Source organism: Anabrus simplex, chromosome 1 (assembly GCF_040414725.1).
Source record: "Anabrus simplex isolate iqAnaSimp1 chromosome 1, ASM4041472v1, whole genome shotgun sequence".
NCBI lineage: Eukaryota > Metazoa > Arthropoda > Insecta > Orthoptera > Tettigoniidae > Anabrus > Anabrus simplex.
Window position 1 is genome coordinate 719,091,419 of NC_090265.1, and position 24,990 is coordinate 719,116,408.

The window sequence follows — 24,990 nt, forward strand, 5'->3', positions numbered from 1 at the left end:
TCCATTCAATTGTCTCTCCAATTCTTCCTAAAAGTTATCTTTATCTTGTTGCGTGCATCCTGCTTGTGGAGCATACACATGTACAGTTGTCCAGGTTTTTCTTTGACTGTTGTTTTGACTTTTATCTCTGTCACTTATCCCTTTTACTTCCTCTTTCAATCTTTTTCTTACTACCACTCCTACTCCATTTCGCTTTCCCTCACCATTTCCTATCCAGTACAACCAAAAACCATTTCGCAGCTTTCTCCTACTCTCACCCCTCCACTTAGTCTCTGCCAGCACTATTACATCCAGTTTTCTTCTTTCCATAATGTCTACAACCTCTTCTACTTTTCTGGTCAATGTCTGTATATTCAGTGTGCCAATTTGTAATCCTGTTCCTCGCCAGGGTCGTCGTCTATTACATCCGTCCAGCTTATCATTCCCCGTTTCCTTGAAAGCGGGTTAATATCCATCACCGGCTTGCTAGGCCTGTCGTGACTTCACAAGAGCCCTGTTAGCCGCCATCTTTTTCAGGATTCCTGTAGGGGCTTCACAGCTACCGTAACGGTCTCGGGGCCCACACAGTCCCCACTGTACTTCACCCCCACAGGCTATTCCCTACTTGATGATGTTGCCCATCGTCCATGATGTAGATGAGGGGTTGGACTTGTGGGAGACCCTCGTACTGTTATAAGTTACAAAAAAACGTATGGGTGGCGTGGACATCAATGATCAGAAAAGAGAATACTACGGGGTTTGGCAATCGTCTAAAAAATGGTGGAAATTTAATTTTCATTTAGTGATCAATGCATGCATTGTGAACATATTCATTCTTTATGATATGAATACCAACCAGCTCTTACAGTTGAACTTCCGGCGCAACTTTGTGCAACAGCTGATTGGGAACTTCACGTCTCACAAACGTACGGGCAGGAAAAGAAGTTAACCCATCGGCTGTCCACCCCTAAATGATTTAATTCTCTTGTGAAGATATCTGAGCGTGCCAAAATGTGTGCTCTGTGTTTATAAATTATAAATAGGATAGCTTCTGTGAGGGGCAAACAAACAACATTCAAATATAAGCAGTGCGGTCTACCACTGTGCAGGACGAGGTGCTTTTTGGAATACCAGCAGGAGCGAAATGTGGATATTCAAAATTAGAGTGAGTGCACATTTATATGCACTAATCATTTAGGAACGAAATGCAAAATAAATTACATTTATATCTTCATTTGTATGACTTCTAGTTATTTTCTTTTAACAGGTGGTATTTATGCTGCTGTGCCGATTGGGATTTAAATGACTATCAGAAAACATTGTAATTATGGCCGGGCATCCGCCTTTAAATGGGAACGGCAAAGGGTTGACTATGAAACAACCAGGAAAATTTATTTCTGTCACAACTTCTTACTACAATGATTACCAACAATAAAATGAATGAGGTAGCAATGTGCCGGTATGTACTTCCTTCTGTCAATGAGTGCAGAATGAAAACACAACGTTAAAATGCAGTACTTCTGTAGATATTGCTTTCTTACTGTGCAGTCTCTACTTGCTGCATTCTATCATTGTGGATGTTGAAAAAATTGTGGTAAAATTGCAGCCTGTGACTTCCAACCTTAGCAGCATTATTAGGAAGTGGAATTTATGCAAATCTTACTTGAAAAATCATTTTAGAAGAGAGAGTGTTCATTGTGATGTCCCTGAACCCACCATCCACCCCCAGAAGGCAACATTTGCCATTGTCAATTGCTGAACTAGCTACTTGCATTCCTATTGGCCAATAAATCATGTTACTCCTTTTTTTAAGGTTGTATCATGATGAGAACACTGATGATTCCAACTAGGGTCTATACCAAAAAAATCTTTATTTTTTATTTATGTAGCTACTGCCTTATTCCTTAGCACAGCGGATTTGCACTGACGTGGCTACATTTGATAAAGGGATATGATAATGAGAAAAGTGCTTAAGGACTGGGAAGGGGTAAGAATAGCAGCCACTGAGGTACATTGACGACACACTGATTCTGGCTGCTAGTGCATAGGAACTAAATATTATCACAAAGAATAAGCTGATGCTGACTAACAAGGAATATGGTCTCAAAATGAACAGAACTTACATTTTCCAGCGCACGCATCTAGGCGCAATTAAACTGTCATTTGTATCTCTCTTGCTTGGGTCTTGCGAAGGGCTTGATCGTCCAGTGGACGGAGCTGCCAACTGTTCATATAAGGAACTAGTCCTAGTGCAGCGGCGCTACTTTTGAATTTACGAATCTCGTGACAAAGCCATTGGTCTGGATCAAGCAAAAGGAGGTCTGGGGGTGTAAGCCCCAAGGTTAGAAGCCGCGAAGCGGCCCTAGGCCTCTCGTATCCCGCATGACACCTCCATTGGTCTGGATTGGTTAGACCATTGGTCTGGATCAATCAAAGGGGGTCCGGGGGCGTAAGCTCCCAGGTTAAAGCCGCGAAGCGGCCCTAGGCCTCCAGTATCCTGCGTGACACCTCCACTGGTCTGGGCAGTTGTGCATTTCTTGTGCGCGGGTTGGTAATGGAATTTATTTTACTTCATTGCTGGGAGTGACGTTATATTCCATTGTGTCTCATCCAATGGAAAAGCTGGTACGTAGTTAGGTGATGGACTATGGTGCGTGATAAATTCTATTAGGTTATAAAAGCAAAATTACTTCTGGGGGGACTGCGGGTGTGTTCTTAACTGTCGCACTGAACACATCTCTCCTCTACAAGGTATTCCACTTAAAATTTCCAACATATTACATCCTTATCATGCTATAAAACTAATGTAGTCTTACTGAATTTCTACTGAAGGAAGACAAAGGTGACGACTGTCAACACACAGCAAATCAACCAACCCAGTGCAAAAGATATATCTAGTTTCAAGGCCATCCACAAATTTTTCTACTTGGAATATACAATTTCTAACACAGGAGGACATTTTGATGAAATTAAGAGAAAAATGACCATACAGAGTAGAATGTGGAAGGACTGGACAGTTACAAACACAAAACTGTAGCTGGCTCACTTCCACATATTCCCTATTGCCATCAATGCATCTGTGACGAATATAATCAAACAGGCCAATAGTTAGGCCCCTTTAAACAACAAGCATCATCATCATCAAACAGGCCAATAAGAGAAAAACGGAGGACTTTGAGATGTGGCTTTATGATGCATTCCATGATTTCTTAGATTGAACACTATACAATATGTCTGTGCACGAAGGACAAGTCATCCACAGTAGACTTCTCAAATGGATCAACTAGTCTTACCTTTGATACAATGGACTTATCACCAGAAGAACACCACGCACCTTTGAGAAGCTTGAGGTGGAGGGAGAGGTTAACAGTAAGACACTCCAAGAAAGACACCCACACCATTATAGCACAGCAAATCAGGACAGGGCTGCCATGCCCTCTAAAGGGTAAAGGGTTTTAAGGAGGATGAAGAAGAATGCTTAAGCTACAAGTGTGGGTGACTCAGATGAACAGCAGAAAATCCATATGCCAAACTTACCCATCTGGTCAATCTTTTCCATTTCTGCTATTAGCTGGACTGGATCCTTCCCCTTTAAAACAGCTGCCCGCACCATCTGTCTCTGCTTTTTATTCTTCTTCAATTCTTTTTTACGAGCCTCTTTTCCTAAAAGTAAAAAGTGTAAGTTGAAGATTTACACCGTAGCTGGTTATCTTGCAATGAAGAGTGACAACTTCAAAGGCACATTTTAGGTTAGGAAAAATATCCGGAGAAAGGCACTTACTAGCTTGGTCTGTCGGATTCATATATTTACCACTTTTAGTGGTATTTATTGATCTTCTACCCATGGTTGTGCTTGTTAGTTTTAAGCAGTATGAAGGAAATGTCAAGCAAATCAGTACCAGGAACAAGCAGTTTTTCTTTCCGATTAAAAACTGTCAAGCATTACTAAGTTTACTAACACATATGGGAATACGTAACTTCTATGACAAAGCGTCCTTCTTAGAGAGAAGATTTCAAGATTGCTGTAGATCCTGTAGATATATTGCAGAAACTTGTGAACGATACGTGACCACAAAGTGTACAGAAATTATTTACTTTTCATACAAATAACAACTAAACAGCGTTTGCGCTTATGCTTCGCTCTTGTGATCATCGCTAGAACCAAAGAGAATGTGAACTGTCGAAAATTTCTGTTCGTAGTATAGCAACCTGCCGCTAGAAATCTCTAGTAGAGCAAAATGCAATTGCCAATAAAATGTAATTGAAAATGAGAGATGTGAGGAGCGAGACAGGTTTTACCGGAATTCAGTCACAAGTGTTCGGGGTATATGATAGTGCTCTAAAGTGCTAATGCATTTAACATCTCTTATGTAACTTCTGAAATCTTTGGGAAGGTTCTGCGAATTCATGTTATTGTATTAGTTATACGGTTGGTTGGCAGCATTAGTGATTGGAACAAGAAAATCCAGCTGACCTGACTTCTGTCATCAAACATGGGTGATATGGGTGACGGAGAAAGGCAGCCTTTACTTCAAAAAGATAATCGTGAAGTGTATTCTAACAATACCACTGCTGAATACGACGCAGGTAAGCTAAATTAACAAGGCTTTGTCATACATATAAAACATGCTTTTCCACTTTTATACTGGCCATAAATTGTTGGAAGTTCGCGAATTGAACCTTGTACTTAGCTCAGTGACTCACAGGTATTCATACAAAGATATGTGGATTAACTTCCAAAGAAGTTATTCTTAATGGGTTGTGCTGTTAACTTTAAAAGTTTATTGTGGTTAATAATGTTTGTTCGTAGGCCAACATGCTACAGTATCACCAATTGGGCCTGATGAATTGCCCCCTCCTTATTCTGCCGCTAGCAGAGTACCTATGGTCACATGCCGCATTTGTCAGTCGCTGATTGACATCTCTGGGAAGCGAAGCCAACATGTTGTCAAGTGTTCCCAGTGCAATGAGGCAACTGTAAGTTGAACCGTACGTTATATAACGAGCACGTTTTTGAATATATTATTTCTAGCGGATGGATTATATAACTTCAACATCTCATGTGTTGTCCTTAATAGCCACAGAATTTTCTGTTTCCAGTTTATAACATTATATTAATTTTACTAAGTATTCAGGCTGAATTAATGTTTTAACATTTTTTCACAGACATCAGTTGGCTGCTTGTGAATCTGATCTGAATTTCACATCTAGATCTAATACATTTACTCTAGGCCTATATAGTGACTAAAAGAACGATGTAAATTATAACTTTATAGCACATATTCTAACCTCAGATGACTTATGACTCTGACAGCTGTAACAATATTAACAGTTTTCATTAAATGAACCTGTTTAATATCCAGACTTGATATCTGGTAATATATAAAAAGAGAACAACATAAAAGGGATCACAAAATAGGGTAAACAAAATAAGTCGAGTGGGAAGAGGGTCATCAGAAAGAGCAGAGGAGACAAACATGAAAATGCTAGAGGACAAGGGCACTATCCCAATCTTCTTATACTGCAGTTTTGAAGTAGATAGGTTCTCAGCAATCACAGTTATGCATACATCCATTTCTACTCAGCCCCTGACAAGCATATTTCTGCTTCCCACCTTGGGAGGGCAGACTTCCATGTTCATTCCAGTATCATACTGACAGATCTTTAGTCTTGGTATGGGAAGTACAAGATAAGAAGAAACCTGGCTAAGCACAGGAAAAAGGAAGACAAATCAGCAGTATTTAGTTGCACTTTTGCTATTACTGAACACTCCTGACACAACCTGTTGGGTCAGATGATTGAAATGTGTACTGTTCTTTTGGTTCGGGTAAAAAACAAAACAAAAAAAACTGTTGTTGGTAGTTTATATATAGACACCCTTAAATGCTGTTAGGTGTGTTTGGGTCAGCCCATAGACTGATTTGATGCAGCACTCCATGTCATCCTATCCTATGCTATATCTATTACTTGCACAGCTTTTAGTGATACCTGGACTCTCTAGTGCTGAATTGGTAGACCTCGGTTATCTTCGAGATTCGTATTAGCAACCTTTGAAACACAAACTACGAATCGCTTATGCATTGCCATGAGACCTCTGGCGTACATTTTATGTACTAGTACTGTTGTTGTTTACTCAGCAAAGCCAAACTATACAATTCATGCTAGGAACAAGATTTGCATCAAGAAATGTTATGTGTGTGTGTGACACAGTTGTTGGCTTAAGATAATAAAGGTTTAGAAAATTCATATCGATCGATCATATTATCGATTCAATTCAGATTTCATTTCCATTCAGTTGGTAGTATTATCGGAACCGGAAGAGCTCCCTCCTTACTCCCCACCCTGTAACACCAGGTATCGCTAAAAGTTGCGCGAGTAATACTCTAATCTGTTCATTATATTCATACCTTGGTCTACCCCTGCCGTTTTTTCTGCTTACGATTCCCTCAAAAACCAACTGAAGAAGTCTTTTCTTCTGAGTTGCTCTGGTGTGGTTTGGGTTAGGCCTAATCCGTTACGCTGTGAATCGCCGGCAGCTTATTCTTGTAATGTACAGCAGTTGTTACTCAAGATTTTGATGCTGAGGTGTGCAGCGATCCATCACGGCATAACTTGTACTGATACAGAAATTCTGCTTGGTTTTGTTATTTAGCTTTTGTTTCTTAAGCGCATTTAATTTTTGCCACATTTTTACCACTTTTTCAGAAGCACATTTGATTGTTACCATTCTTTGTGTGGGGATGATGTGACGACACAGTAGTACATGGTGTTACCTTGGCAATTTTATTAAATACAATTAACCGCATCGCCCACCCCAAGCCTATAAATATTATTTATTTTCTCCCAGTTTGCCTTGAACTTCAATACTGAGGTTTTGTACGTGCAGTAGCTTATCCACGTTGCTGTAAAAATTGAAATAAGCCCCCAGCCTACAACCCCTACCTATATTTAAAAAAAATAATTTGCAGCTTATTTTCTTCCTTCTTTCATTTTGAACTTAAGTACAGAGTTTCATCAATATATATGAAACGGTTTTCTCATGATGCTGTTGAGCAGAGCCGTTTAATATGGGAACCTTCTTGTCATAAGAGCAATACTAATTTCTTAACATGGAATGAACAATAATTATCCATCTTTCACTTCCATACAATGCTCATGGAACGAACAATAGTTATTATCCATCTTTCACTTCCATACAATGCCATGCTCAAGACGAAAGTCTCCAAAAGGTCCTTTTAATTCCTATATCATTGTTTGAAGTGAGCATATTTCTTTTCTTAAGAAAGGCCTTCCTCACTTGTGCTAGTCTGCATTTTATGTCCTTGCTTCTGCCATCATTAGTTATTCTGCTACCAAAGTAACAATATCGATCGACTACAAAGACTTCATTTCCTAACCGCTAATATTTCCTGCATCGCCTGACTTCATTTGACTGTACTCCATTACTTTTGGATTGGATTTATTTATTTTCATCTTCTTGGCAGGTTCGATCCTGGCTCAGTCCGGTGGTATTTGAAGGTGCTCAAATACGACAGCCTCGTGTCGGTAGATTTACTGGCATATAAACGAACTCCTGCGGGACTAAATTCCAGCACTTCGGCGTCTCTGAAGACCGTAAAAGTAGTTAGTGGGACGTAAAGCAAATATCATCAATTTTCGTCTTGTACTCCTTCTCTTAGTCTGTACCCATATCATTCAGCAATTTATCCAGATCTTCTGCATATTCAGACAGAGCAACAATATGATTGGCAAATCTGAGTTTTGGTTTCCTCTCCTTGGATTGAGATTCCTATTCCAAACTCCTTTTTGATTTCCTTTATCACCTTTTCTATGTAAATATTGAAACGGAGAGGAGACAAACTGCAACCTTACCTCACTCCCTTCTGGATTGCTGCTTCTTTTCATAGCCTTGGATTCTTATCACTGCAGACTGATTTTTTTACAGATTGAAATTTCTTTCTCTGTATCTGATCACGATCACCTTCAGAATCTCATAGCTTGGTGCAGTCGTTATCGATTGCAATTATGTACATTCATCAGTGTTCGCGAAGCTAGTCACGATGTGAAAATACAGCAATCTTGGACTTGTTTCTCTTGCCTGTTGCACAGCGACATCACCTCTGTTATTGGAGTGCACAGTGGCTTTAGTGGTTTTTGCTGAATGCAGTGGACATGAAGATTCAGATATATGAAGGATAAAGCCGCTTGATTGATGATGATAATGGTGTACGGCCTCCAGAAATATCTGGTGCAGGTCTTTGAGTTGATTCCCATGGGTGACCTGCATGTCTGCTAAAGTGGGGCCCGACCCAGTCCCTGAGCCAGAGGAATCTATTGAGAATCCATCCCAGACATTCCAGAATCAAACTGGGACCCCATGTACCGAAGGCCTTCATGCTAACTATTTAGCCACAGAGCCAGACAAATTGATGGTATTCGGGAAATAGTGGGTTCGAACCCCACTGCCGGCAGCCCTGAAGGTGGTTTTCAGTGGTTTCCCATTTTCACACCGGGCAAATGCTGGGGCTGTACCTTAAGGCCACGGCCGCTTCCTTCCCATTCCTAGGCCTTTCCCATCCCATCGTCACCATAAGACTTATCTGTGTCAGTGTGACGTAAAGCAAGTTGTAAAAAAAAAAAAAAAAAAAAAAAAAAAAAAAAAAAAAAAAAAAATGTATTCACTGCTTTATCTCTGCTTCTAAATGTAAGAGGCAACTGAACATTAGGAGAGTTTGAGAAATCTCTTTTAGTGCTCTGCTCATACGGCTAAATCTAAATCTAGCCTTCGAAATCCCTTAAAGGCAATAGCCTCCTGCTAAGCAGGGCTTCGCTCGGATAAACTTGTTAGTGAGCAGTCCTAAAGGCTATATACTAAAAAGCAAATATCGCTTTGCATTATTATTATTTTTTAAAATCTATCACCACTGCTGCTAACTTGACTAGTTACAAATTGAAATCATCTTTCTCTTTTCCCTTTATGCCCTCGCAGGCGTCAGGTCCTTCAGCCACTTCCCATATGAAGTCCAGTCCAGTGCCAATCTTCTCTATTCTGCTGGAGTCTTTTCCCTCTGGTCTTGCTTAGAATATTTTAGGCTTCCTTTCCTCTTCCACCCTCACCAACAGGTACCCCAACCATATAAGTTCCTTTTTTTTTTCATTCAAATTAATCAGTGGTTCTTGGTTAAGACACTCTTCCCTTATCTTAGTATTTCTAACCATATCCCTCCTTGTCCTTTCAACTGTTTTATGCAAATACTTAATTTTTGTGGCAGTGAGTCTGTTCTCTAAATTACTCTGCAGTGTCCAGCTTTCAGATCCATAAGTCAGCACTGGAAGATATACTGATTTGTATATTCTTATTTTTGTTTTCCTGGTAACTCCTCTCTTTCTTCTGATGGTATTATTATTATTATTATTATTATTATTATTATTATTATTATTATATAGATTGTTAGCTTTATTGATTCTGTGATTTATTTCAGAATCCACTTTCCCATCTGCTGTTATGATGCTGCCTAAATATTCAAACTACTGAACCTGTTCTAAAATCTGCTTCTGCCACTCGACGTTAAGGTCCTTTTGTTCTTTCCTAGTAAGGTGTATAACTTTACTTTTACTAACATTAACTTCCATCTCCCTACCTTGGAGTGCGCACCCCCATTCAATCACTGCCTTCTGTAATTTATCTGTATCTGTTGCCGAAAGTGATATTATCTGCGTAGACTAGTGCCCATATCGTCCGGCTCCATGGCTAAATGGTTAGCGTACTGGCTTTTGGTCACAAGGGTCCCGGGTTCAATTCCCGGCTAGGTCGAGAATTTTAACCATCATTTGTTAATTTTGCTGGCACGGGGGCTGGGTGTATGTGTTGCCTTCATCATTTCATCCTCATCGCGACGCGCAGGTCGCCTTCAGGATTCAAATCGAAAGACCTGCACCTGGCGAGCCGAACATGTCCTCGGACACTAAAAGCCGTACATCATTTCATTTCAATGCCTGTATCCACACTGATCTTATCTTGAAATTTCCAGCTTTACATGTTCGCCTCTTACGTTGTTTAATAACTTGATCCATGAATATTATAAAGAGAGGTGTGACTAAGACAGTCACCTTGCTTGACACCTCTTTCCATTGCAAATTCCTTTGAGGTTTGACCATTTATCCTCACTATACTTATAACCATCATGTATATACTTTCAATCACCCTAGCTTTTAATCACCCTAGTCAGTTTGGGAGTAATATGTGCCTTCTGTAAAGCCATCCATGCTCTTCTCTTGGCACTCTGTCAAATGCAGACTTCAAATCAATAAATGCTGCAAATAGTTCTCCTTCCCGATTTAGGATCTTTTCTGCTGCATTTCTCAAACAAAAGATCCAATCTTGTTTGCCAATGGGGTCTAAATCTAGCCTGTTCTTCTTCCAGTTCTTTCTCCACTTGCTCTCTAAGTCTCTTCTCTATTATAGTTGGATATAACTTCTGGAAAACTGATGCTAAGCATATCGCTCTGTAATTATGACAATCTTGTGAATGGGAACTATGATGTTCTGCTCCCAATCTTCTGGTATTTTCTCAGTCCCCAACAAAACTTGAAGAGATCCCAGATCCATTTCTCTAGTTCTCTTCCTCCAAATTTCACATACTCTAGGTGAATATTATTCCAGCCTGCTGTTTTACCAGACTTGGTAACCTTAATTGCCTCGTGCACTCCCTTCAATCTAATACCTTTTTCCTTTTCTCTCTCTCCACTGTTATCCTCTTTCATTGCTATCATGCCCACCTTTCTATTGCTTTCCTTGAAGGTTTCAGAGTAATATTAGCTTCACACTTCCAGGATGTCCTTTATGTTGATTTTCAGCCTGTTATTTTTATCCTTAATGTTTCTGATTTTCTTTCCCCTTTTTCCCTTCAAGCTCTACACCACATGCCAGAACTTTCTTTGGTTTTCCTTATAACTTTCTTCTATTTCCCTTCTGACAGTTCCCAGGATTCCTTTTTAGCTTCCTTGACTGCCCTCCCTGCTGCATTTCTTAGTTGTATATTTGTCTTCCTTACTTTTGGATTTCATATAGCTTTTCCATGCTTTCTTCTTGGCTGCCACCACTTAACATTTTGCTCCACCATCTTGTCTGTCTTCTATTTTCTTTGACTGCTGCTGATCCTGCACACCTCTGTAGCTACCTGGTTAATCATCTCTTTCATCACCTTCCATTTGTCTTCCACGTTCCACATACCTCTGTGATTTTGCTCCTGTATGAATTTTTCGCTCAACTTATTCTCATACTCCTGTCGCTTGGAGATATCCTCTAAGGCACATAGCTGGGTATGGCATTGTTTTCTGCTTGTAACAGACTCGTGTTTCCTGTCCAGCCTCGTGTAATTTTTTTTTCTATTGGTTTTACGTTGCACCGATACAGATAGGTCTTATGGCGATGATGGAACAGGAAAGGGGACTGGGAAGGAAGTAGCCGCATGACCTTAATTAAGGTACAGCCCCAGCATTTGCCTGGTGTGAAAATGGGAAACCACTGAAAACCATCCTCAAGGCTGCCGACAGTGGGGTTCAAACCCACTATCTCCCGAATATTGGATACTGGCCGCACTTAAGCGACTGCAGCTATCAAGCTCGGTACCAGCCTCATGTAATTCTGTATGCTTATTTAATGGACTTGTCACTAGAGGGAAAAGGCTTTTCTGAATCTGAAAACTAGTTGACACATAGGAAAGAAGTTTATAGATCGAAGACCCGATTGCAGCAGCAAGCATTGAATGCTATACACACTGAACATATGTAATGGGAATGATGACTCTAATGCGCCTTGAATTGGATCACTGTATTGATTCAGTAACTTAAACGGAATCAAATGAATCAAATATCCCATCACTAATTTATAGTGTAAAAGTCACATGTGACTAATTAGTCCTACCATACACCAACGACAAACGCTCATTAATGTATTTGTTTCTAAAATTCAGTTCCCATTTTTTGTTTGTTCACTTAACAGTTCTTTTTGTTTGTGATACACAATGTTAGCCGGCCTCGTGATATAGGAGTAGCATGCCTGCCACCTGGTCAAATCTCTCTTCCAACCTAGACTATATTGAGATTGTGGGGCTAGGGAGTCTTTCATTTTTATGCCCTTCGTTTGCAGTTTTCAAATCATTTGTTCTCTTCTTTAGTGATCATAAAATTGTCAAAATCACTAAGGAGATGCTTGAATTACACATGCACATAAAACCGTAAAATAAAATATCTATTTTAAAACATTAAAATCTCAATAGTTCTATTTCTTACCAATATAGTTGGTGCGTTATCGGACATTATAAAATTTCCAGCTATTATATTATATATTCATTATTCAATGCAATGAATTCATGCATTGACTAGATGGAACATTTATACTAGTTTCTTCAAATTTTGTAACATAATTGTCAATATGGAACCAAAATGAAATGTATTTAATGTTTTTCTTTTTTTTTAATTATCGCTGAAGAACAGAATAATTTCTCGAAACATCTACGATGATGGTATGAATTAGTAAGCAATATATACTAGTTGTATAATCAGTTGTATTGACAGGTGGACCTAACTAATTTGTGATACCTCAAGCATCTTCTGTTGAATTTCGACTCAGTCAATTCATAACTGTTGTCCCCTTCAGTCTGCCAAAACTAATTTGCATAAATAAATTTATAAACCATCTGAAAAAGAAAACATACGACAAGTTAATGAATTTAATGTTATTTCTTGTTCCCATTTTATTTTTGAAGAGATACTAGGCGCATGTAAAACATTTCGCAGCTGCTACCCCCAGACTCAATTTCATTGCCAATAAAGTCTGGGACCTAACCAATACAGACTAATGGCTCTGTCACTAGCTGGACCTAACCACTCCAGACTAATGGCTCTGTCACTAGCTGGACCTAACCACTCCAGACTAATGGCTCTGTCACTAGCTGGACCTAATCACTCCAGACTGGCTCTGTCACTAGCTGGATCTAATCACTCCAGACTAATGGCTCTTGTCACTAGCCGGATCTAATCACTCCGGACTAATGGCTCTTGTCACTAGCCGGATCTAACCAATCCAGACCAGTGGCTCTTGTCACTAGCCGGACCTAACCAAACCAGACCAATGGCTTTGTCACTAGCTGGACCTAACAAATCCAGACCAGTGGCTCTGTCACTAGTCAAACCAGACCAATGGCTTTGTCACTATGTGGACCTAACCAGACCAGTGGCTGTCACTAGCCGGATCTAACCTAACCAATCCAGACCAGTGGCTCTTGTCACTAGCTGGACCTAACCAATCCAGACCAGTGGCTCTTGTCACTAGCTGGACCTAACCAATCCAGACCAGTGGCTCTTGTCACTAGCTGGACCTAACAAATCCAGACCAATGGCTCTGTCGCTAGCCAGCATGCTTTCACTTAACAATGTGCACCACTAGTTCGTAAGTTGGCAGGGTTGTGCACCACTTGATCATGTCCACTGCGAGAAATCTGTGATGGAGAAACAAATGACACTGCAATCGCGCCTAGATGTCTCTGCTGCAAAAGTGCTGCAGTAACTTAGCTGATGCCCTATAATGGGAGGGAACATGTTACTCTTCAGTTCATATTAAGAATACAATCAAAGCATGCTTTCTGATCTTTCAACCCCTTGGATGATAAGCCTTCTACTGAGGATTGCAGTCCATTTGGAGTTCAGTATACCATTTCAACTCGTTTGTTAGACATCTGCTGTAAGATTTTAGTTGGGGAGGTCACTTAAGACTTCAGCAGTTTGCCTTTATAGTGGTTGTGTAGCATCACATCAATGACACATATTTTCCCCTTAATTTCTCAGTACCTTTAGCCTTGAGAAATATGTTTCTCTGCTTGTACAGCAAAAATTTGTAGTATAGCCTACTAAAATTGCACAAAAACACACTTCATGAAATAGCCATGTGCTACAGTAGAAAAAGTAATAAATGTTTTCTTCCAGATATTGCTGAAAAGGAATTTACAAAATATTCCGCGAATGGAGAGCATACCTGCCAACTTTCCCAAAGAGAATTCCATAAGATCTTAAAGTGGAAAATTTTTGACGACATGCTCACGTGTTGCAAAGTCTTAAGACATAGTGAAAGGGGGGGGAGGAATTACAATACTGATACAAGTCAAATACATGTTATGATCACCCCTGAAGTTACTTTCTTAAACAAAGTTACATCTTGATGAGTGCTTATCTATTTTCACTTAACACTGGAAACAGTTCACACAGTACAGTGTTTTTATGCACTTTAAACTTACGGCTGACAGTATGAATGTCGCCATCAAAATTAAACTAAACATGTATACTTGTTTACAAAATTCTGTCAAGTTCACAGTAAGCAGGCTATTATTCATCACAGGTTGGAGAGGACAGATGGAGATGATTTGGTTTCTTTTATTTCTTCAGAAATTCTGGAGGAAAACTATTTGTGTAACATGGACCAGTACTTCTGGTTTCTAAAACAGAAATAGAATCCAGAATTTCATTTGACATTGAGGACCTAAACTGATTTTGGTTCCTTTTCACCAAGCTGAACACACATTTACACTCAGCATTGCTGTGCAGTTGAGTCAGAACAGAAAGCTAATGCTATCCTATCATACTTAAGAACACCATCAGCTCCACAAATTTTCCTAAACAGAGCACCAGCATGATCGGCAGCAGCTAACAGGATATTATGTTCAATTAATAATGAAGTGGACAAGCATTCTGCTCTTACTAAATCAAGGTCGGATCCGGAAGTGGTAAAAAAAAAAAATTCTGACTGCCATCCTCCAATTTTGTATTGGAGACGTGTTTAACAGATTTAATGTGATTTACTAATTCTGTTCTTCCTCTGTGAGAAACGTTTATATCACACAAGCACATGGAACAGAATGCAAATGTTTCGTCTTTCCATATAAAACAAAGAAATTCAGCAGAATATGCCTTCATAACAGGTTGGTAATATCGTTTTTTTATTTGAACTCATTGCGGACACCACTAAATATACTAAATCGCTTACAAATTCGTTGCACAATTCCGTGATTTTCAAAACTACCGCCCATATTACTCATATTCACACACAACAAAGCCTTTCAGCTGCTAGGAAGCAGTTGCTAAAGTTGTTAGATGTAAATTCACAGCATGCTACTTTTCATTGATTTCTTTTCTTCAAAATCAAAAGTAGGGGTGGAGGTCGAATAGGTGACAAAAGCACTGATTATCGATACATATACCGGTTGAATTTCAAACACTGCATCTCGTATTACCAGCTACTATCGAAAGTCAAAGAAATCAGATTTGACTGTAGAAAGTGAAAAAAAATGCAGATATACAAAATCCGTACAATAACGTTCATCCGTACTACCATAAAACACACTGAAAATCCGTACATTTTACGGAAAAAACGGAATACTTGGCAGGTATGGCAGTGTAATATCATTTGATTTTCATGTTCCATGTTGTTGATTTCCTAATTTCATTGAAGGTCCCTTAAAGGATGTTCCACCCCAACGCATTATCAGTTGTATTAAATAGCCTGTTTTATTACTTTAGGACTAGTTTTGGTCTCTTTAGGACCCCTTAAACTGACAAACGAAAACTTAAAAACTTATAACATACATACAAAAAGAACATATATAAAATTCTTTAAAAGTTCACACTTCACACTAAAATTTAGTTTACCGGGTGAATTGACCGTGCGGTTAAGGGCGCGCAGCTGTGAGTTTGCATCCGGGAGATAGTGGGTTTGAATCCCACTGTCAGCAGCCCTGAAGATGGTTTTCCGTGGTTTCCCATTTTCACAGCAGGCTGTACCTTAAGGCCACGGCTGCTTCCTTCCCACTCCTAGCCCTTTCCTATCCCATCGTCGCCATAAGACTTGTGCGACGTAAAGCCACTAGCAAAAAAAAAGTTTTGTCATAAACACTGAATACTTAACAGAAATGTTATTCACTAATGTCCATAATGTGTTTGTGAAAGTATGTTCTCTAAAAGGGTATGTTCTCACATTCACATCTATGGAAAATGTCAGTCTCTTAGATATTGTTTGTTGGTCTAGTAGGCCTAGTGTTCTTAAAAACCTATTGAAGCTGATGTATTAATAACGTAAAAAAAAAGTTCCTTGTTAACACTTGCTCATATAAAATCTATTATAAAGTCCTTTTGATTATGTTGGAAATGTTTCATCCGTCGCCTTCGTGTATTGTGTTTCCTGCTCACCACAGCGTGTGCGCCTCATACAGCTGGGGATTCGGGACGGCAGTCATACTGCAAGCTAGAGAGATTAGCGTGTGCTGGCGACTCAGTTGATCGGAGCAAAATAATGAGTTTGTTATTGTGTTGTTCGCGATTTAACATAGTTTCTGTGCATAGTTTTTGTTGTAATAGGTGAAAAGGTTAGTTTTTGATGCATCTTGTATATAACCTATTGTCATCACAAATGATGGGGATGTCAAAAGTTTAGGATTTTATCTACTTAGTCTTGAGCTGTAAACTTAATAATATATATATTCTCATCAGACCCATAATTAACTTTAAAAATAGTCTGACATATAAAGTCTCACAATTTATTAATAATTTCCTTACAAAACATTATAGATTCGATAGCAAATCCCCTTTAAAAAACTACAAAAGTTTGAAATTTCACCTTACCACATAATGTGTCCATTCGACATCACGAACATGTGTTCAAATATATCAACAAAAGAAATCAACATCATCAAAGACAATCTAACACGCCAGAGCCTCCCCTTTCTTTCATTCTTTCACTTTTAATCAGAAAATTTGATACTTAGGTTTACATACCTGCCAACCCTTCCGATTTACCCAGAAACGTCCCATTTTTTAACTACCCTTCTGATTTTCCGATTTATTTTAACTTCCTATTTTTGGCCAGTATAACCTGCAGTGTAGGGGTAGCGTGCCTGCCTCTTACCCGGAGGCCCCGAGTTTGATTCCCAGCCAGGTCAAGGATTTTTAACTACATCTGAGGGCTGGTTCAAGGTCCACTCGTCTATGTGATTACAATTGAGGAGCTATCTGACGGTGTGATGGCAGCCCCAGTCTAGAAAGCCAAGAATAACGGTAGAGAGGATCCGTTGTGCTGACCACATGACACCTCGTAATCTGCAGGCGTTTGGGCTGAGCAGTGGTCGCTTGGTGGTCCATGGCACTTCGGTTAGTTGCGTCATGGGGTTTGGTTTTATAACCTCCAGTATGGTCAATATTCTTTCCCTAGGATAAAGGATAAATTCTTATGTGCTTGTGTAAATTATGCAGCCTCATTTTCAAGTGTATTTTTTTGATGCTTTATTTTTTGTGTTTTGTCCATCGCCTTCATGTATTGTTTCCTGCTCACCACAGCAGCGTGTGTGCCTCATACAGCTGGAGATTTGGGATGGGAGTCGTACTGCAAGCTAGAGGGGCTAGTGCGTGTTAGCGACTCAGTTAATCGGAACGAAAGAATGAGTTTGTTATTGTGTGGTTCGCGTGTTGTTAACATCGTTTCTGTGCGTAGTTTTGTTGATGTAGGCCACGTGTTTTTTCTTGCATTTATGTGCTTCACTCCCTGTCAAAGTTGTGTATTAATAATATATGGGACATATTGAATTTTTTGTATGTGGTAGTTTTGCGTCGGTGCATAATTTTAATGAGTTGAATGTATTTCAGGCAGTTGTGTTGGTGACAATTTCTGGTATTTTCTCTTCTCGTTATGGCCAAAAAATATAACAAACATCTGCAAGTGTTCAGAGATACCGATAAATTTCCTTTCATTTTACCATCTAATAAAGGAAACTATTATGCATTTTGTTGCGCGAGTCGGTGAGACATAAATATTATTCGTATGTCTGTGTTATAAATAAGTATGGTTAGGTAAATTTTCTTGTAACCATTTTTGTTTTCTAGTTTAAGATTTTACATTTAATGGTCTGTTCGCACTGTAACTGTAGATATGTCTTTAATCCTGAGCTTTTTTCACCTACGCTGTGGTGCAATAGATTATATGTGATGAAATCCAAGAATTAAGAACCTTCCTATTTTTTATTTCTAAAAGTTGGCAGGTATGGGTTTATTAATGGAAGCCCCAGCTTTGGACATGTTAGCTGACATCTATTTAGATGACGTAGAAAAAACAAAGATCCTCAAAAAAAATACAAGGCTCAGAATTATGGCTTAGATATGTTGACACTTTTATCATTACAGACAAACAAGTTAACAGTAGCACCAAAATTCTTCATCACCTCAAAGTTTACAGTTGAAGACTAAATAAATACCTAAACTTTCTTGACGTCACCATCATTCATAATAGATTTATAGAGAAATATTGAAAACAGACCTTTTCACCTATTACAATGAGGAATAACTCTTTGGGCCAATTGCAGAAACTGTGTTTAGACTATGTCTACGGTGAAACAATGCCTGTGTATGGCTGCCGCATTGCAGAGACGTTATTTATCACTTAGACACTGTCTAAAACGATGTTCAACCGGTCATGTTTAAACACTGCCGAGAACACTGTTTAACCTCAAATGAGAGGTGTGAATCACAATCAGAGGTTATGTACCATGAAACATTAAATTGTATTATGTTGAGACGATTCCGGGAAGAGAGGTTAGTCCGACAGCCTCTCTGTGGGTCGCCCGCTGCGAAATCGCAGCAATTCATTTGAAATGTATGGGGAGGTAGAGCTTAAAATAAGATTTTGCTTTTCGGAGGACAGTCCTTAACTGTCAACTTGAATACAGTTCTTGGTAACCGATATATTTTGTCATACATGGGGTAATTTTCAGGGAATTATAGGTCAGAATTTCTTGTCCTAATTGTCAGAGGGCTGTCACATACATCAACCGGGAGGGATTCACTTACATTTATAGCAAAGTAAGCACACATAATAGTGGAAACTAAAAGGTAGATTGTATGTTTTGTATATATAATCGTCGCGCCAATTCAGATAAGTTTTCGGCAACTATGAGATAGGAAAAGGCAAGTGGTGCTGATTATTATTTAAAGAGGAGGACTGGGGAAGAAGAGCCGTGGCCATAATAACAGCCCTAGTATTTGCCTGGTGTAAAAATAGGGAACTACAGAAAACAATCTTCAGGGCTGTCGATAATGCGTTTCGAACCTATGATCTCCAGAATGCAAGCTACATCTATTTGGCCTGTACAACACATTCAGTTACACATTACTATTGTTTCATCTTCCATTTGTCAAAGCCATTTACAAGTAGATTACACTCACTGCAACAACGCTATAATCAAAGCTACACTGCCATGCGGTGCGCGTCGTTTTAGTGTCAATAGTATTGAGATTTAATTTCCACCGAAAGTGATATTCTTATGTGAGGGCAATTCATGTTCGTGCTGCCTTAACCATACGAGTAATTTGTAGGAAGACAAACAGCTGACTGGCATTTGAGGCGCGCACAGACTAATTTCAATGGTTGCGAGAAGCAAAGAGTTGCATGAAAGATACTTCTATCTCCATTTTCAAACCAATATTGAAATTTTAAATGATGTCTAGTTAAACAGCGGCTGAACATTGTTTATGCATTGGAAGATCATACTCAATTTAGATGTTGTTTAGGCAGACGTCTATGACTTAAAACTAGTCATCATTTCTACAATTGGCTTTTTACATCCTAAAGCACATAAACTCGCAGCATATCGTAGTCTCATATACCGTGCCATTAAACTTCATCTTGTAGAGAATTTAACAAGGAATTGCAATTTATACAAGAAATGGCAATTTTCAATGGCTTTAATATCATTTATCAACAAAATCATTGACAAAGTAGAAAATATGCACTTATCTACATTAATTCCCGACAAACAAAAGTCTAAATATGCCACTTTCACGTACAACCACCCTAGCATCTGTCAAGTTTCAAATTTATTTTAAAAACAATTTCAAGTGTCCTTTTAACCTACAGCTCTAATCAGAGCACATTTTTCAACCATAACAGCATCTCCTCCAATAAAGATTATTCCAGCTTTTTGGAATTTACAGACTCACCTGTGCCCATTTTAAGGCTTCTTACACTGGGCAAATGGGTAGAAGTTTTCCCACCAGATATTTGGAACACGTAAATGCTACGAAATATAAGAAATTTTCGGCAATGAGTCTTAGTATGGAAGAGACGGGTTATACCTTTACATCCATCAAAAAGGATTTATTCATTCTTAGCCATATTCTTGAGGTAGTCGTATGAACACCTTTGAAAATATTTATATTTTTCTCGACCAATTCTTTAAGTGACAATCTCAACTATATAATCGACAACAGATACCCACTTTATTATAAAGTCCCACACATACTCAAACAACTCCAAAGAGACAAACATGTATTCAAAATAAACAAACTCCCACCTCCCAACAGTTCGTCCTACTTAAATCCTTCCCAGACCTTCACAATCCCTCCTCACATTCCACTTCCCCTACACGTTCCCCTTCACGCAACACTGTACACAGATACAATACGCATCAAACAGCTGGTAGCTGTTACCTAAGTGAGTTGGTTGGAGTGCAAGTAAACATGGGGGGTATGTCTGGTTAAAAAGTCCCCTTCCCATTAGCTTCTATTTCTTTAATGACTTGTTCAATCTTTTCTTATCTTTCCCTACCTTCTGTTATTTTCAATTCTTGCACAAAATCAGTTAATCAGTTTTCCACATCCAAGACCACGTCATCCCAATCTAACTTCAAGGAGTCCCCTTCTCCGTCATTATCATTTCCCCTTATCCAGCTCCTGTTGGGTCGGGGTATTTATGGCACTTCTCCATCTTCCTCTTTCCTTTCACCATTCCTCTTCCACGATCTTGTCCCAGTCTAAATTTAGTCTTCTTATGCCGCTCTTCACCGATTCAAACCACCTCGTTCTAAGTATTCCTCTTGCTCTCTTGCCCTCGCATTTTGCCTCCAGCAATCCGTCTTGGAATTCTCCTCCATCCTCTTTACATATCCAAACCACCTTAATTCTCTTCAACTCTCTCATTTAGCTTTCCTGTCCGAACTTCCTAACATCTTCATTTCTCACTCTCTTTCCTATCATACTTTGGAATTTCATCTCGCTGGCTTGAATTCTACTCTCTTGCCTGCTCGTCAAAGTGCAAGTCTCAGCTGCATAAGTCAGTATGGGTACATAGTACATTTTATACATTATCTCTTTACTTTCTCTTGGTACTTCTTTGCACCAAACAAGTTTTCTTACACTTCGGTAGAATGCGTTTCTCTGTTGTACCCTCCTGCTAATCTCCATGTCCACCCTAACATTTTGCATTAATTCACTTCCTAGGTATTTAAAGCTGTCCACAATTTCCAGACTCTGACTTCCAATTTTTACAGTGCCCTTTCCTAGCCTTTCCCCTCTCGACATCACCATAGTCGTGCTTTTCTCTGTACTGATTTTTATGCCATACTTCTCAGTTTTTTCGTTCAGTATATCTAGTGGTTGTTGTATATCTTTGCTGTTCTTTCGCCAGATCACATCATCTGCAAATAGCAGTGTCATCTCTTTATCTCCATAGGTTTCCTCTGTTTCCTTTACAATTTTGTCCATGACTATAAACAAGAGGTGACAGCACACTCTGCTGTCTTAGTCGAGTCTTATCCCTGAACCATTCTGTCTTTCCAACTGGGGTCAGTACTCGAACATAGTTGTACATTGCTTGCACCCTTTCTAACATTTCTCTTCAGAGTCTCTTTTTAACCATGGTTCCTCCATACCTCCATACAAACATATATTCTAACACCCAATATCTTATGTTTATTCATAAATTTATAGTAAGCATTTAGATACAAGCAACGACCTAAATTATTTACAAGTGTAGCCCCCCCCTGTAAAAACGAAAACAAGATAAGTTCTTGCAGTGTTTGTGGTGGTCTAATCATATGTTCTTCAACAAGTCTTAAGAGACTTCTAAAATTGTTTTAATCACTTTTTATTATTAATACTGTCAGACTCGTTGGCTGAATGGTCAGCGTACTTTCCTTCAGTTCAGAGGGTCCCGGGTTCGATTCCTGGCCGGCTCGGGGATTTTAACCTTCATTGGTTAATTCCAGTGGCCCGGGGCCTGGGTGTTTGTGCTGTCGCAATCATCCTTGCAACTCACACACCACACACAACTCTATCCTCCACCACAATAACACGCAGTTACATACACATTGTAGATGCCGCCCAGCCTCATCGCAGGGTCTGCCTTACAAGGGCTGCACTCGGCTAGAAATAGCCACATGAAATTATTATTCATACTCGCATAATGTTGTCATACATATCTACTAAAACTTCCAGGTCATATTGTCTTCCTATCTTTTTATAGTGTTTTTTTTTAAGACATTTTGAAGAAAAAAAATGTTTTTCAAGAACTTTTATGAACATAACCTAAGAAGTGAATTTTAGTGGTTGCCATCTTTTCTAAGCAGCTGAAGATGTCCAAAATAGGAGCAAGACATGTCCTACTTTAAAAAAATTATTTTATTATGTATATATTACTCATGTAAATATACATTGTATTTAAGATTCTTTTTGTTTCTACTGAAGTCAGATAATGATCAATATGGACCATAAACATGAAGTTTATAACTTGCAACGTATTGCTCAGTCAAGCAGCTTGCTCCTTTACTCCTCAGTCTCCCCAGCCCAAAGTTTACATTTTCGTAACATTATACTTTGCTTGAAAATTACAAAGAACAAATCTTGCTTTCCTCTTCATCCTTCCCAGATCTCGTACCAAATAATCCTGTTGATAAACTTAACCATAGTAGGTATTTTATTTGATCCTGTATTGATTTGTATAAATCTATTCAAGAAAAAAATGAAAATCAACAGCCTGTTTCCAGTCATTCGACTGGGTCAGGAATGGAATGAAGCCCCCATCTAGCGGCGAGGATAGGAATTGTGCCGGCTGCTGAAGCCTGTTGCACCCCTGGGGCAATGGTTAATGAATGACAAATGAAATGATATTGGAGAGTGTTGCCGGAATGAAATATGACAGGGAAAACTGGAGTACCTGGAGAAAAACCTGTCCCACCTCCGCTTTGTCCAGCACAAATCTCACATGGAGTGACTGGGATTTGAACCACGGAATCCAGCGGTGAGGGACCAGCACACTGCTGCCTGTGTTATAACTTGATTAGATGTGCTTCTCATTATAAATTTCATTCCATTTTGATTTAAGGATTTTAATTAGAATATATAGTGGAACCTCGATTCTGCATTTACCAAGCTCGATAGCTGCAGTCGCTTAAGTGCGGCCAGTATTCGGGAGATGGTAGGTTCGAACCCTGCTGTCGGCAGACCTGAAAATGGTTTTCCATGGTTTCCCATTTTCACACCAGGCAAATGCTGGGGATGTACCTTAAGGCCACGGCCGCTTCCTTCCCACTCCATGCCCTTTCCTGTCCCACCGTCGCCATAAGACCTATCTGTGTCGGTGCGATGTAAAGCAACTAGCAAAAAAAAAATTCTCCATTTTTTGGGAGACCGCAAAAAGAAAAGGTATAACATGGAAAAACTGAAAATCCGGGAATGAATGAAAACCATCAACAATTTGGCTAAACATTACAAAAATGAAATGTGTGTTATAATTTTACGAACACTCCCAAATCAAACTACAGCCCCAGTGGGCCTTTGCCTGCCAAGCGACTGCTGCTCAGCCTGAAGGCCTGTGGATTACGAGGTAACTAATTCTCTCGGCCGTTATTCCAGGCTCTCTAGACTGGGGTCGCCATCTCATCATTAAACAGCTTCTCAGAGGTAATCACGAAGACTGGATGGACCTTATATCCTGGTAAATATGCCTGCCCTGGCCGGGAATTGAACCCGGGCCATCCGGATGAGAGGCAGGCAAGTTAGATCACTTGACCGGCTTCAAACATTAATTACCGGTACGCAAGTTAATGATTTTTTCTTTACGTCCCACTAACTACTTTTGCGGTTTTCGGAGATGCTGCAGTGCCAGAATTTAGTCCTGCAGGATTTCTTTTACGTGCCAGTAATTCTATTGACAGGAGACTGACGTATTTGAGCAACTTTAAATACCACCGGACTGAGTCAGGACAAACCTGCCGAGTCAGGGTTAAAAGGCCAGGGCCTCGACCATCTGAGCCACTCAGCCCGGCTGGTACGCGAGTTAGAAACCTCGATACTTTATATTCAGATTTACCAGAAAAACTTTGTTTTCTGTGAAAACTTCTTTCAGTTCAGCAATGTGGATCAGCCGAACTCTTCGAAAAATTTAATAACGCCAATCCAAACAACAATCTATAATAGGTAGTTTTTAATTCTCCAGTCTAATGAAATAAAGCACATTAGATACAAAAGTGAGCAACATAATGGCGAAATCCCTTCTTTTCTTAATCTTCCATTGTAATTTGATCACCGGTGTATTGTTCGTGGTCAGTTTCTGGAAATCTTGTACCGCATAAATTAGGCCTACAATGGCATTTACAGGTTATTTTGAACTCGAGAATATGTGTTCGAATGTGGGTATCGATTCCAAAAGTTCGGGAATGCATGATATTCAGTTCTGCCAGTCATTAATTACAATCAAATTGGAAAGAGAAAAAAATGAAAACTTCAGAAATTACGGTTATTTGTGACCTTGAGCTCAACTGGAAAGCGCGCTCGCTGCACAAGTGAGTACAACTGGGAAATGATACACTTTTTAAAATGAAATGTGCGCCAATAATACGACTGCGGTTTTTATGACATTTTAACACAAAAACATAAAATTCCTGGTTTTATATTAGGACCAAAATAGTAACAGGCAATCCCAAGACCTCCCATTGCTTTACGTATGTAAGGTGCAACATCTGTTCTGGTCTAGATAACATAATTTGCATATGATAAGCTAGATTTGTGTTAAGGATCAGTTTTGAATCCTGCCTGAAAGCTCGGTGATTATACAATGCCCTGAGAGAGGTGCCGATAACCTGTTCTGCGATACAGTCAAAGAAAGTAAAAATATAAATATCTAACCCTGAACCAACTCAT

General features: G+C 39.3%; 2 protein-coding genes across 3 annotated transcripts in view; one reads left to right on the forward strand and one right to left on the reverse strand.

Moving 5' to 3' along the window:
- LOC136857407 (WW domain-binding protein 11) overlaps positions 1 to 4,128 on the reverse strand; it is a 97,716-nt gene extending 93,588 nt beyond the window's left edge. Inside the window, exons 1-2 of one of the 2 annotated variants that reach the window (XM_067136056.2) lie at positions 3,761 to 4,128; positions 3,517 to 3,642 (exon numbers count right to left, since the gene is read on the reverse strand). In XM_067136056.2, coding sequence (XP_066992157.1) covers positions 3,517 to 3,642; positions 3,761 to 3,824 — 190 coding nt within the window. In that variant the 5' untranslated portion in view covers positions 3,825 to 4,128. Of the gene's footprint in view, positions 1 to 3,516; positions 3,643 to 3,760 lie in introns of those variants that run through there. The other variant, XM_067136057.2, reaches the window with a different exon arrangement.
- A 117-nt stretch (positions 4,129 to 4,245) lies between these two features.
- The window catches only part of LOC136857410 (type 1 phosphatidylinositol 4,5-bisphosphate 4-phosphatase), a 66,464-nt gene continuing 45,719 nt past the window's right edge, over positions 4,246 to 24,990 (forward strand). The window contains exons 1-2 of the mRNA XM_067136060.2: positions 4,246 to 4,566; positions 4,790 to 4,956. Of these exons, the coding sequence (XP_066992161.1) occupies positions 4,473 to 4,566; positions 4,790 to 4,956 (261 nt within the window). The 5' untranslated portion in view covers positions 4,246 to 4,472. The remainder of the gene's footprint in view (positions 4,567 to 4,789; positions 4,957 to 24,990) is intronic.